Source organism: Trifolium pratense, linkage group LG6, assembly GCF_020283565.1.
Source record: "Trifolium pratense cultivar HEN17-A07 linkage group LG6, ARS_RC_1.1, whole genome shotgun sequence".
In the NCBI taxonomy this organism is placed as follows: Eukaryota; Viridiplantae; Streptophyta; class Magnoliopsida; order Fabales; family Fabaceae; genus Trifolium; species Trifolium pratense.
In genome coordinates, this window is record NC_060064.1 from 33,383,292 (window position 1) to 33,398,466 (window position 15,175).

Here is a 15,175-nt window from a genome sequence, read left to right on the forward strand (position 1 = left end):
GGCGCTATCGTTCGGGATGAACACATTGAGTCTCTTGCAACATCAACATGGAAGACACACGAATTCGATGACCCTACTACCGTCCACCGCTGAAAGTTGTAGTGCTCTACAACATTGTTCTTCTAGCAAATGATTGATACTTTAGGTGTATTGATTTTGAATTTTATTGTGAAACTGTGATTCTTATATTGAACAATAAAATTGAGACCTCTAAAACTTACGTGGATAACATAATGAATGACATAAGAAATCTAGTTAAGTATTTTGAGGATTGATCCTTTAATCATATTTTTAAGAAGGGTAACTAAGTGACTCATAATCTCACACCGATATTGAGAGTGCTTCTAGCGCACTTGAGCAATTTGAGATTATCCTATTGATTCTTATGAAGATAGAAGTGAACTCAGCACTACTCCTTCCGTGACACTTTATAAACAAAAATACACTTTAGAGGACCTCCCCAGATCTATTGTAACCAATGTAAACCTTGATTCTATTCCATAGTACTCCCTCCGGTCCTTTTTATAAGGAACACTTAGAACAAAATATTTGGTCCTTTTTATAAGAAACTTTGACCAATTTTCAAATGTTTTAAATATTCAATTTCACTTATGCTCTTATTTATTATAAGAGAGAATTTAAAAATAAGTAAGTTAGTTGAATAAAGAGTAATTAAATAAGGGTATACATGGAATAAATTTAAATTTATAAGAGTATTAAATGAAAATAACTATGTTAAATGTGTTTTATTGGTCTGTGTGATTTTTTTAAAGTGTTCCTTATAAAAAGGACCGGAGGAAGTAATATTTATTGTTTTATAAAATAGGGTCATGTTAACATGTGCATCAAGAGCACATGTTAATGTATCTAAAAATAGAAATATGCATTTAATAACATAAAAAAATTTAATGTTTAAAAAGTATAATGCACAAATTACAAGAGAATATTACTACATTTGTATTCTTAACATGTGCCCTGGATGCACATGTTAACATTTTCCTATAAAATAAACATCATAATTATTTATTTTTGTGAATTTGTGATAATAATTGTCGTTTAATGAAAGACACGATTTACCGAGAGGTCCCCATTATTGGTGACTCACCGATGAAGTTGCAAGATAACGACTTGTCCAAAAAGGGAATTTTTTTCCACTTTATTTTTAAGGCACATGCTAAACGGTGCTCCTCGAGCACTAGTTAAGCATACTAAAAAAGGAAACAAATGATAAAGTTAATGATGAGAGAGAATAACTTTTCATATCATTAAAACATTGAATGCACAATTTACGAGATAAAATTTCTATATTTATATCCTACTAATGCTCCGAGTCACTGTTTACCATTTTCCTATTTTTAATCGTTTTTCTGGCTTCTACTTTCTTCTCCAACTTTGACTCTCTAAACTAAAAACTAAACGTGATTCTCTCTACTCACCCTTTTCCCTTTTACTTTTATTCTCATACACTTTTCGTGATTCTACTTTCTGGCCGTTCAAACTTCAAACCTCTCCATATCCATCCGCGCCATTGCAGCACCTTCTCTGTTCCTAACTAACCGCTTCCTCACATTTCCAGTTTCCAATTCAACATTGATCTCAAATTTAAAACACTTCAATTATTTCCAAATCGATAACACAAACAAAAATTACACACACAGACGAAGATTCTGCATATTTCAAACAAGGTAAGCAAAATTTCAAAGTTCCATTTTATTATTATAGATCACTTTATTAACTGTCTGTAACCGTGTAATTAAACTAATTCCTAAATTTATAGTTTGATTAAATTTTTGTAATCTTTGCTTTCGTATGCTACTTATGATTTTTATTCCAATTTTCATTTTCAGTATTATCTTTGTTGTTAATTGTCGGTGATGTCATAAATAAATACAAAGTTAAGAAGCTCGGACAAAAAAGAGAAGAAGGAATAACGGTATGCTGTTACGACTGACACGCCGACACTGACACTGATAATAATTTGAGAAAATGATAGAATTCAATGTAATCATAGTCGGTGTTCGACACCACTGACACCGGGACACGCCTAATCTGAGGAGTGTCCATGCTTCATAATTATTTAGTGTAAGTTGGATTCGTGGTGAATTTGGCTAAACTGCAGCATGATTTTGTTGAAACTCGAAAGAGTAGCTTTTGCTAAAATCAATGCCATCCAGTTTGATGTCAAACTCACTGTCAATCCAAACACACACTTATATTTACCGTTTTTCTATTCAATATGATGATAGAATATGGTAAGATTTTATTTTTATAAGAATGATTGTGTCGTATACATTTTATAGGCGTAAAATGGAAGTTGCTGTGTTGCCTGATGCAGCAGTTTTGGGAATTCTTAAACGCTATCCATTTGTTCCAAGACACCCTTTTACCCGTGGAGTATCTTCAACTGTGTCAAGAAGAAACAGGTGTGTTTGAATGACTGGACTTATGTGGTATTTTGCAGAATAATTTCCATTGTTTTTCTTGCCCCCTTGCTTTATGTACAAATATTGAAGTTATTGTCTTAAGGATGATTGTCCCAAACCGGTCGCTCGGTTGGTGAGCTAAGGGAATCAATAAGCTATTTGCGTTTGGATATGTATGGTGAAAAACTATTTGGACTCTCAATATTTGTTTGAGAATCAAATAGGGGGTATACATTAAGTTCTGTATAAGCTATTTACATAAGCTATCTAGGTGATCTTATTAAATAAGCTGAAAATAGGTCGTAACTCATAAGTATATCATAAGCTATTTTTAGAAGCACTTTCAAACATTTTCACAAGTGCTTTAAAGTTTTATCATTAATTAAGTCCCAATAAGATCTTAAGAACACCCCCGTAATCATTTTTGTTCATCTTATTGCAGAAATGTTTCCTTTGCTGACAAGAGGATCTTCAAATCAGTACATACAGTTTTTTCACAAAATGTAAGGACTTCCTTGTGTACATTTTTTAGGATGGATGTGGTCCTTGAATAAATATTGAAATGGAAGCTTTGGATTTATGTCGAAGTGTTTTTTTTTTTTATTGGATGTTTATTTATATGGAGAAAATATAATGTGGTTATGGAACAATAAAATGATAGGAAGTTTGATCAAGTTATAGCCTTTTTCCATTTGGAACTAGCTAAAGAAAGTCACTAACACTTTACATAAAGAGTGTGTTTAGCTCTTTACTTTTAACAATCCCATAGGAATTTCATTTGGCACGATTTCAGAAAGTTTATAACATTTATGACCAAGGAGTAATGACCATTTTGAATTATTTCTTAATCCAATACATATACATAAACATAATTACCAGTATTTTCAACAGGAATTCCTTGTTTGGAATGTACCCTATTATACTTCATTGTTGCTTGTAACCATGACATTCTCTAGCCGACATTCTCTAGCCTTTATTGTACTCTTCAACAAACCATAGCTTTTTATTTGAATTATATGTTACTTTATTATAGAGTAAGGATCCTCTATTCAAATAAAACACAAATTTCCCTACTGCAGACTGCTAGGGAACCCCAGTGAATATCTTGATATTATTCACTTCTATATCAATGATACATCTGTCCAATTCATACAATCAGCTCTATATCTCTGTTAAAAGTGTATTTTAGATGTTTGCATCATTCTCAATAATATATTTTATTGGCTCGGCATCATTTTGAATAACTGAGCTACAAAAAGGTGACAAACTGAGTTTCATGCCTTAAAATGATGAAATATTGAGTAGACACAAATGATAAGGTTATGATTTGTAATAATGGGCCAGTGACATATATTTCTTCTATTTCTATGACAGAATGATGATCAAATGTTTACAGATGTAGTTGTTGATCAAGATGGTCATTCAGGGAAAAATGAAGTTCTGGGAATTGAGGATGAATTTATGACAGCCAAGAAAGCTCTTTCAGAGGCACAAGACAGACAAGTGGCTCTAGAGAAAGAGAGAGATCACTTGCTTGAAGAACTTGCGCGTTCTGAGGCTAAAAAACAGGAATACATAGCTGCCATTTTACATGACAAAGAAGTAGCTATAACAGAGCTTGAGGCCGCCAAATCTCTTTTCCACAAAAATCTGGAGGAATCTGTTGAAGAGAAGTTCTCTTTGCAATCTAAGCTGGTCCTTGCCAAACAAGATGCTGTTGATCTTGCAGTGCAGGTTGAAAAATTAGCGGAGGTTGCTTTCCAGCAGGCCACTTCTCATATACTACAAGATGCTCAACTCAGAATTTCATCTGCTGAAACCACAGCCGCCGAAGCAGCTCATCAGATTGAAAAGCAAATTAAGGATGCAACTGAGGGTACAATATCATCCATTGTGGAGAAGTCAAAATATGCTATAGAAAGGGCTCTAGCTGTGGCAGAGGAAGCAGGTGAACATGCAAAAGAGGCCATGGAAACATTTCTAGATGGTACATCTCCATTTACGGAAGTTGCCTCTGTCCAGGTAGAAAATATTAAGTTACAAGGAATGTTAAGTGATATAGAATCTCAGTTGATGATTACAAGAAATGAGGTTGCTAGACTGAACATAGAATTGGAGCACACCAGACAACAACTGAAAGCATTTGAACAGAGAGCCATTGATGCGGAGAAAGCTTTGCTTGATCTTCAAGAGTCAAGAAGGAAAACCACTCTACAGCAAGAGGAGGAGATGAAGTCATTATTGGATAAAGTGAGAAAAGATGTGGCAGACAAGACAAAGGCAATTTCCAAGGCTTTTAAGACTGACTTGAAAAACATAAAGGCTACTATTGAAGCTTCCAAAGAAGTTGTTCTTAGTAAAGATAATGCCTATCTCAGAAGATGTGAAGCACTGCAGAGGTCATTAATGGCATCAGAAGATGCTTTGAAGATGTGGAGACAGCGAACTGAAATGGCTGAATCCTTGCTTATGAAAGAAAGAAAACTAGATGAAGAGGGTGGAGATTCAATCTATGTTGTTAATGGTGGGAGGATAGACCTTTTGACCGATGTCGATTCTCAAAAATGGAAACTACTGAGTGACGGTCCTCGTAGAGATATACCTCAGTGGATGGCACGAAGGATTAAGGCTGTCATTCCCAAATTTCCACCAAAAAAGACTGATGTAGCTGAAGCATTGGCATCAAATTTCAGACCGTTGGAGTTGCCTAAAGCTGATGAAGTATGGTCTATTGCCCGAGAAAAGCCAAAGGAAGGGGATGCTTTAGTTGAACATGTTTTTGAAAGAGAAACAATTGAGAAAAAACGGAAGGCATTGGAGCGTGCTCTTCGACGGAAGACTGAGAAAGCCCCTGAACAAAAAATACTAGGTTGTATGACATGTCTGCATTTTTTTGAAATTAAATTTTAAAATTTCTTCGTGAAGATTTATTTTGTTAACGTGGTTCATCTCTCCCATGTAAACATCAACATAAACGCAGAGCCAGGAACAGGAACTGGGCGAGAGATTGTGGTTAGTATCTACCTACCCAATAAAATTGTGTTTCTGATTTTCTCATTTGACAAAAGTTCTTGGGAACTGTGTTGTTCCATCTCTAGTGGTTCCTAGCTTGATGACTTGTGCTTCTGTGGGTTATATATATGTTATGAATTGGTACATTTGACAATCAGATGCTGTACTACTACTGAGCATATGCAGAAACACTGAAGCATTTAGAATTGTGCTCTATATGCCAGTTTTATCACTGCTTTAACTAATTTACCATTCACTTAAAGTATAATGATATGTATTGTTTTGTTTGCATGATCATGTCTACTGGTGTTCATTACCTTTTGATATTACAAGTATTTGCCATATACATTATCTATTGCATGTATTCATCCCTTATAGAGGCAAGGCACAACCAATAGCGAAGAAAACAAAAAGATCTGATGAACTTTCATTTTTCTCAAGTTTCAAGCTTTTAACTGGGAGTGCTGGAGAAGGCAGTGGTACCAGGAGTTGGCATCTAAAGCTTCTGATTTATCTAAATGTGGGGTGACCGCGGTGTGGCTGCCGCCACCTACAGAATCTGTTGCGCCTCAAGGTTTGACATGCTTTCTTCTTCCTAGGGTGCATAATGATATCAGTGCTTATTGTATCACTGTTAGGAAACTTTGGTTACTGTTGCATTGTTATTGGAGTGTTAGCTGTGTGCTATAGCAACCCTGTTATCTCTGCTGTTAGCTGTATGTTGTTACAGTTTCCAACAACGTATTTTCAATTGTGGTGACTGAACTGCAATGCTGTTGCACCTTCAGTTCGATGCATCGGGTGTCTTACATCTATTATTAGAGAATATAATAATTTTTTTTTTTTGAATTTCACATGATTAAATAAATAAAAGTTCAATCTCAGGTTCCCTCTGAGATTTTTCCCCGCTTATTTCTGCTTTCTCTAGTTTTCTGAACTCTCACTTTTTTGTAATACTTATATTTTATATCTTAAATCAAGTTTTTAACTATATATTCAATAGGAATGGGAGAGACACCCTACAATCATAACAGATGGCCATATTTTATTTTTCCATTTTTTAATTATAGATCTATTTTATAGGGAAACCAAATGATCTGTATAAATATGATTGTGCGATCATATGTATATGAATTGTGTGTTTGTCAAATGAAAAAGTTAAAATATCGCTGACAGTTTTGCAGTCATTTTCTCATTTACCTTCAAAATTTACTGCAAATACATAACTGTATCAAGCACAACAGTAAATTTTAGCTTTATCTGTGTAAAAAACATAAACATATGCTTCAATTGTACTAAGTACAGTACTTTTTAGCTTTCAACATTACAACTATTTTATTATTTTTTTGCAATTGTTTAGATCATAAACAAGTCATTCATGTCTTTCCTATAAAATTTGTTCAACTTATTTTACTACTAACATCAACAATCGAATCTTTTCTCACTTGGCTACATGGATCAGCCAACTACTATCCTTTTTCACATCTTAAACTTTGTTCCACAAATACCTTATATTTGCTAGTGCCATTGAACTGATTGATGTTGTCATTTCATTTAAGAGAATATCCAAAGAATTTTCAATTTGTATTTTATTGTTTTTACTTTTTATGTTATCTTTTTGAAAAAAGGGCATAATCTAAGATAAGCACATTTCACGGATCCATTCTTTGTTGAGAACTGACAATTTTGTGTGTTGAATAACTTCTATAATTGAAACTAAATGTAAGATGAAACTTCTCACAATCTCTGATTTAACAATAAATGTTTTTGCAACCTTTCTCTTCACAACAGAGCTGACAGAGTCGTGTTTTAATTTTCTTCCCGAGGGAATCTTCTTCAATTTAATTCCAAAAAGTTTATTTTATGAGCTAATATATGATTGAACTGTGGTATGCATTCATGAACAATATTAACTATATGCACTATGCAGGTTATATGCCTTCTGATCTTTACAACTTGAATTCATCCTATGGTTCCGTGGAAGAACTTAAACATTGTATAGAAGAATTGCATTCTCAAGATTTGCTGGTATGTTGTGCTGGTAATGACATAAAAAATAAATATCTGAAGATGTATATCAAGCAATTATTTTCTTCAGATTTTACAATAATCTCAAACTTTATGGCTTAGGGACATCGAAAAGTAACTATCTTTTTTCATAAATAATATAAAGCATAAATTTACATTTCATTTCTGAATAAGTAAGACCTTCTTTGTCAAATTATGTTGTTTGAATCACAAAAATAAGGAAACTGATCTGAATAATTATGGAATTAATAGTAGTCATTATTTTTAAATATTAGCTGGTTGGAAGAATTAGAAGTATCCAAGGTCTTATTTTACGAGACTTAAAGAGAGTAGTTAAGTACCTTTTTCTTTTGTGTAAAAACAAAGCAAACGTTCCCGTTAGTGCAGAATGCTGCATGGAATTCATTTTTGATGATTTTACTTGATTTCATTTGTAAGGGGTTCTATTTTTTTTCATTAGTTTCCCTGTTGCGTAAATGGATTTAAATATAGTTAAATCATTTCTATGGGACAAATTTTTATATATCTCTTCTTACTGTTTGACTTCTTATGCATACATATTATTGTACTAAGTTTTAACTTTTATGTTTGGTATAGTTCTAATTTTTGTAAGACGTTTCCTTTGTAAATAGGTCTTGGGAGATGTTGTACTTAATCATAGATGTGCACATAAGCAGGTAAATTATTTTGTCAGAAATATTGTTTATCTTTTTACTGAAAGGTTATAACATCTGTTCTTGGGCCATTTATCTTTTTAGAAATATTACAGTTGTTTGCATAGTATTGGAAACTCTGCCTTGATGCGGTTTGCCCCTCACCCTATTATTAATTGCGGGAACTTTAGGTTGCCTTCATTGCAATCTCCAGCACCTTCATTGTGCTGGGTTCACATCGCCTAGAGATATGACCTTTGTACTTTGTAGTGCTTATAACTTATAAGGCTTGGACTTCACCTTACAAGCCAATTTTGTAAAAATGAGTTAAATCCAGTCCAAAACCTAAGATGATATCAAAGCCTATCCTTAATCCGCTGTTGGGTTTCCTGCATCGTCCATTCTCCAGACCTATTGGCCTAACATGAGGGGGTGTTGGAAATTACACTGAGAGCTGCGGAATTTGTTAATTATGGGAAGCATGTATTTGGAGGTGCTGGTTCTCCTATAATTGCTTTACTCATGGATTCATAGTATCATTTGCTTTTAGTATCAAACCATAGCTTGTGGAAACTATAGTTGGGGCAATCTCTTTAAGAGGTGCATGTGCTATTAAATGGCTATTATAGAAATTAAGAACAATGTTTATTTATTTCAGAGTCCAAATGGTGTTTGGAACATTTTCGGTGGCAAGTTAGCTTGGGGACCTGAAGCAATTGTATGCGATGATCCGAATTTTCAGGGGCGTGGAAATCCTTCAAGTGGTATATTTATATATACATATTTCAATCTTGTTCTTTTAATAAGTAATTTACATTTTGACCAAAAAAAAGAAGTAATTTACGTTGGAGACTTTTTGAGGTTGTTTCCTGTCTTTTCAAACAAAAAAAATCCTAATTAAATGAAGGTAAATGCTGGACCAATGCTGTGAGGGCATTGGTTAAGGAATCAAATGTATAAACTATAAAGTATATTCATTATAAGGTATAGTTTTTAATACATTACACATTGCATTTTTCAATAAATATTTTCCACGTTTTAATTCCTTAACCAGTGCCTTATAGACACATAATAAAGGGACCTTCAAATGATGGTGAAGAAAAATCTCAAGAAACTGTCATTTTGTAAATTTGTTTATGTGCTTCTTGAAAACAGTATGTTCCACTTGTGTCATATTCCCCTGAAATGGAAGGCATAAATTTGGCACCCTTTTCCACAGTATGGGAAAATACAGTGCATTATTAGCTATTACATCAATGATATTGGGTTTCTCCTTATCTATGGACTTTTTCAATGCTATATGTAGGGGATATCTTCCATGCTGCACCAAATGTTGATCATTCTCAGGACTTTGTGCGGAAAGATATCAAGGAATGGTTGAACTGGCTTCGCAATGATATAGGTTTTGATGGATGGCGGCTTGACTTTGTAAAGTAATATTTTTCATGTTCTAGTATATGGGCTTAATAGCTTATGACAATTTCTTTACAAATAAAATCCTACTAAATTTATCTTGTTATTGAAGAAAAAATTTAGTGGGTGTGATATATTTTCAAACGTATGTTGTATAGTTGGTGTGATACTTTTTCTAACATATGGATAATATGTTAAAAAGTGCCCAATATCTGAAATGTTTCGGTGGTCTCTGTTTTTGCATGCTATGGACCTTTAATTTAAAACTTAATAAATTGGAATGTTAGAAGATATTGTTCTTTTAGTGCCCTAGCTAATTCTAATGTAAAGTTTCATAACTCCTTATTTTCTGCCCACAGAGGCTTCTCTGGCACGTATGTTAAAGAATATATCAAATCATCAAATCCTGCATTTGCCATTGGAGAATATTGGGACAGCTTGGCTTATGAACATGGAAGTTTGTGCTATAACCAAGGTTACTATATACTGCTTGTAGACTTAATTGATACTATTAGTTATCTTTAGTGTATCGTGGAAAGTAATGTTTGAGTTGTGTATATAGATTTATTAGTAATGTTGTTTGAACACCAAAATACAGACATTGTATGTGTTTATCTCTAATCCTCTCTTACTTTTTATCTTCTACGACTTACACATTTCAAAATTCAAATTATTTGAGCTTATCCAATGTTTATATTTTTGCTTTACAATCTATTTCTAACATTTATAAATTAATAGATGCTCATCGGCAACGGATAGTTAATTGGATCAATGCAACTGGCGGTACTTCATCAGCATTTGATATCACTACAAAGGTACTTTTAAGAGATGTTGATGAAGTTTCCTGGTGATGTCTAATTTAGTCATGAAAAGTTTTATATTAGGAGACATTAAAGGTCTAGGTCTATTCAATATGAAATCAAGTAATTCTGGGATCGGCCACGTGATGCACATATACAATTAAGTAACAAGGAATCAAACAATTGTGTAGCTGTCCCATACCATAATAGAATTTAATATTATCTTGCTGTATTCTAAAGATTGTTATTCTGTTGTTTACCATTTTCCAGGGGATACTTCATTCTGCTCTGCACAATGAATATTGGAGGATGATAGATCCTCAAGGGAAACCAACAGGAGTTATGGGATGGTGGCCTTCTCGTGCTGTCACATTCCTAGAGAACCATGATACAGGGTCCACACAAGTATGTGATCTGTTTCTTTTTCTGTCAAAGTATGATGCATTAAAAATCAACATTGGTGATTATGTGGAATTTATCTGATTAGAGTATCACCTTCACCTTGTGTAAGAGCATGCTTTAGATACCGTGGAAGATGTGCCTAGCAAATAAAAATTTAAAAACATGTCAATATTAGGTTCTGTTTGGACAAACAACTTAATTTAGCGCTTATAGCACTAATGCTTAAAATATAAATGCTTATGTATAAGCTATTCCTATAATAAAAGGTAAAATAAAGTCAAACTGTTTTCATAAGCTCGCCTGAGCAGCGTTACAAGTGCTTATGCCTGTAGATAAGCTCAAATAAGCAAACCCAAACAAACCTTTTGTCTTTGAAGGTTTGATATTGATTTAGGATGTAGTCTGTATCGCTTTGTGCTTGTTGACTTGTGACAAGTGATGTTTCTGTTTCAAATCCTGTGGTTGGTTCTGGTTGATGAGGTTCATTACACCCAAAATTCCACCTATATAATTGACTAGGTAAACCTACTTAGCCTAAGTTATTAACCATAATCCTAGATTCTTAATTCACTAATTATATTCTAATTCCAAAATCTTAAATAGTGCAATTTGATCTATAACCGATAAACTTTTCAGGTATTACAGATTTCATTGCTTCTTTATCAATATTGCAATAACTTATCTATAGTTGTAGCTTGAATTTTCATTCCTATTCGTTTCACTGATTCTAAAGTCTTGGTCGTTATTTCCGTCAATAATTTTGAGCCATAACATTATTGCATATATTGTTATTTGTCACTAGGTTTATATTTCTAGTTATTACAACCTAGCCTTGCTAGATTAGAGAATGAAGAAAATGGACTTAAGACCATTTTATTTTCAGGGTCACTGGCCGTTCCCACGAGATAAGCTCATGCAGGGATATGCATATATCTTGACTCATCCTGGAACTGTAAGTTTTGAATAGATTAACATCCAATACAGTATTGATACACTCTTTGTTGTTTAAGGTAGCTCAATATGTTTTCGAATTTTTATAAAACTAGTGTAAAGATTCAAAGTTTATTACTAAATTAGTATAGTTTTCTTGAAACTATACATTTAGGGTACGTTGTGGCTGCCATCAAAGACTTACCCTTTTTATAATTTTAAGGAAAGTCGTGGATGTCAGATACAACTTCACTATTTGTACAAAAAAAAGGGAAGTCATTAGCAAAGTCGTGGCTGCTTATCCACGACATTCTTCAAAATTAAGAATAAAAATATATAAAAAAGCGTAAGTTGTTGGTGACAGCCACAAGTTACCAAAATGTATAATTCTAAAAGAAAAATTATAATAGTTTGGTAATAAACTTGAATTTTTACAATAGTTTTGTAAAAAAAAAAATCACGATTTTCCTTTCAAATCGAATCGTGTTTGTTGTTACCTAAAAACTTTTCAAAACTCCAAGGCAGGGCCCATATTTATCTCTGTTTTTGTGCAGCCTGTTATATTTTATGACCATTTCTATGATTTTGGCATCCATGATGTAATAACTGAGTTGATTGAGGCTCGGAGACGGGCTGGAATACATTGTCGGAGCTCTATCAAGATATACCATGCAAACAATGAAGGTTATGTAGCTCAAGTTGGTGATTCATTAGTAATGAAGCTTGGGCAGTTTGATTGGAATCCCTCTAAGGAGAACCGTTTGGAAGGGAGCTGGCAGAAGTTTGTTGACAAAGGATCAGATTACCAAGTTTGGTTGAGACAATAATTTAATGCCAATTTAGTAGACATGGCTCTTTTCTGTGATAGAAATTCAAAGTTGCTTCAATGTAGAACATTTGTTGAAGGAACAATTTCCATAATGTAGCCATAAATAAATTAAAATTTTCACTAGCATTGTTGATTTATATTCTTATATGACATTGCCTTAGCAATGTTCAGAAACAAATGAACTCATCTTTTGATGTGCATTGCCATCTTTATTAAAAAGTTATGTAATTGGGTCTCACTATTTTAAATGGGACCTATTTCCAAAGTGACCACATAAAACCTAAGAAAGTTACTTGTGGCACCCCCGACAGTCATGGTCACCTCCTGAAAACCCCATTTTACCCCTCTCGCTACTTAGAAAGCGAGTGTGTAAATAGCAAAAATGGGGGGGGGGGGGGGGGGGGGGGGGAAAGAGTTCGCTTTCTAAAATGCAAACTGCAGCTGAGTTCGCTTCCTAGAATGCAAACTGCAGCTGAGTTCGCTTTCTAATAGCAAATTGCAGCCAGTTCGCTTTCTAGAATGCGAACTGCAGCTGGGATCGCTTTCAAGATAGCAAACGGAGCTGAGTTCGCTTTCTAGAATGCGAATTCTTTTTTTCATGATTTTTTTCATTCTAGGGGGTGGATTTGAGCTAAAAATATTGGCACTCGCTACTTAGAGTGCGAAAAAGTGCTCGCATCCTAGAAAGTGAGAGGGTTAGTTTGGTAATTTCAGGGGGTGACCGAGTATATTCAGGGGGTGCGAAAAGTTGGATTCTTTAACTAATTAGAGAGTGAGTGTTAGGGGGAGTGTTTAAACTAACTTTTTCTATATTTTTTTTTAATCTCTTGAAATCTCTGTTAATCAAGTTGTTAGTTTGTTGAAGTGCTCTCTGTCTTCTTACATTTACAATCAAGTACAAGCTTCATTATATAGTAATCTTACTAATCTTAGTGTAATGATCAAATGCTTCCTTATTAATAATTTTTTCTCTTAAATAAAAGTAATTCTGTTTTCATGCTTAAAAATGGTTACAAAACAATTGAGTACATGTGATGTGTCCATCCTAACATCAAGTTAAACTGCTGGTTACAAAACAATTGTGATGTGTCATTCCTAACCAAATTATAAAGGTTACCCAAATTCATTATAATCATGTAAGCAAGATTAACTTTTGTCCATATTAGTTACCAGCAGTTGTGTAATGTTTCTTTTTTTATAATAATTTTTTTACAATTGTGTATATGTTTAAATTATATTATCTTTGGAAAAGTAATACAAGCAAAATATAAAAATGGCATTAGATGGTTGTCAAGGAACAAGTAGTGAAAATGATGTCATGTGTACACACACTGTTTAATATCACACATGTTAGGGTTACAATGGATTTGGGCAACCAAATCTTCCTCACAAGGCACACAACTTTACTTTTCTTTCTTTTTGGCTATGTCTTACAATTAAGCTCTTTTTCTGAATAGATAAATCCCTCCACCAATAACAACAACAATGACACACTGGTATTCTATTGTTTCAATTTTGAGTCTGCTATCTCAACTAACACCATACATCCAGCTGCTCGAAGTTCCACACCAATGGGCTGCCAACATCCGGCTATGCAGTCCAATTTCCGACATTCATCCAACCATTCACCAGCTACTACAATGATTGCAACCATTCGTATTTTGGTTGCAGCCGCCCTTTCATTTTCTTTGGCGCCATTGCAGTCACAATCATCGTCTTCCTCATTAGCTACGTCGTTGATCTCAGACACTCATTAGGAGACGACCTGAATTTAAAAACAAGACCTTGTGCATGTGTTTATCTTTGTTTTGGACTTCTGGATACTGGATGTGGCCAATAATATACTGTAGGGACCATGTCGTGCCTTCATTGGCGACCTTGCCGTCGGTGATCACCGCCAAATGAGAACAGACAACAGTTTGTTCTCTTTCTTCATGGCCATCGGCAATGTCCTTGGTTATTATGCAGGCTCCTCCAAAAAACTCCACTTAATGTTCCCTTTCAAGAAAACCAAATATTGCGACGTCTTTTGCGCAAATCTCGAAACACATTTCTTCCAGATAACCCAATGGAGTGCTACTAATTAACCAAAATAGAGTTGAAATATATCTTTCAATGGAGTGGTCATCCTTGGCAAGATATCATCCTGCTAAAATAATAAACAAATAAATAAATAAAAAAATTATAATCTGAACAAGTATCATAATCATACAATATAATAAAATTAATAAATGGAGATTTCTAATAATAACTCCACCTAAGATAAGTTAAAATATTTGATGAGTCAAAAGAAAAACTTCATCAAGTCATCTACATTCTTTCATACACGAGAAGATATTGATTAAAAACAATGTGATATTGATTAAAAACAATGTCATATACATTTATACACAAACATACGTACACAAATTACCTTTCTCCTGTAGGAATGTTGAGAAGAAGAAATGTGTTTAGAGGTTTGCGCATAAGACGTCGCAAGCTTTGATTTTTGTTATAGGGAACATTAATTTGTAGTTTTTTTTCTTCTTTCTGACATAATAATCGAAGACATTGTGGACGACCATGAAGAAAGAAAACAAACTCTTGTCTGTTCTCATTCGACGGTATTCACCGTCGGCATGGTCGCCAATGAAGGCACAAAATGGTGCTTGGAATATATTATTGACGACATCAAGTATCCAGAAA

General features: G+C 33.9%; 1 protein-coding gene and 1 pseudogene across 4 annotated transcripts; both read left to right on the forward strand.

Moving 5' to 3' along the window:
- Window positions 1–1,336: 1,336 nt before the first annotated feature.
- On the forward strand, window positions 1,337–12,755 carry LOC123893134 (alpha-amylase 3, chloroplastic-like). Of its 4 annotated transcripts, none has more exons than XM_045943057.1 (16): window positions 1,337–1,685; window positions 1,848–1,933; window positions 2,301–2,423; window positions 2,866–2,926; window positions 3,798–5,292; window positions 5,404–5,435; window positions 5,877–6,009; window positions 7,366–7,463; window positions 8,096–8,140; window positions 8,775–8,880; window positions 9,423–9,549; window positions 9,889–10,004; window positions 10,268–10,344; window positions 10,600–10,734; window positions 11,615–11,683; window positions 12,216–12,755. In XM_045943057.1, exons 3-16 carry the CDS (start codon window positions 2,308–2,310, stop codon window positions 12,486–12,488), a joined length of 2,883 nt encoding a protein of 960 aa, XP_045799013.1. In that variant the 5' UTR covers window positions 1,337–1,685; window positions 1,848–1,933; window positions 2,301–2,307; the 3' UTR covers window positions 12,489–12,755. The 4 variants fall into 4 exon arrangements, with proteins under 4 accessions (XP_045799013.1, XP_045799014.1, XP_045799015.1 ...); XM_045943059.1 differs by having other exon boundaries at window positions 1,383–1,685; window positions 2,336–2,423; XM_045943058.1 differs by lacking the exon at window positions 1,848–1,933.
- A 1,066-nt stretch (window positions 12,756–13,821) lies between these two features.
- On the forward strand, window positions 13,822–14,588 carry LOC123893136 (annotated as a pseudogene).
- The last annotated feature ends 587 nt before the right edge of the window (window positions 14,589–15,175 follow it).

Coding starts and splice junctions, on each gene's coding strand:
- LOC123893134 (XM_045943056.1), top strand. CDS start 2,275: ATGATTGTGTCGTATACATTTTATAGGCGTAAAATGGAAGTTGCTGTG. Junction 8,881..9,422: donor GCGTGGAAATCCTTCAAGTG/GTATATTTATAT, acceptor TGCTATATGTAG/GGGATATCTTCCATGCTGCA. Junction 11,684..12,215: donor TCTTGACTCATCCTGGAACT/GTAAGTTTTGAA, acceptor GTTTTTGTGCAG/CCTGTTATATTTTATGACCA.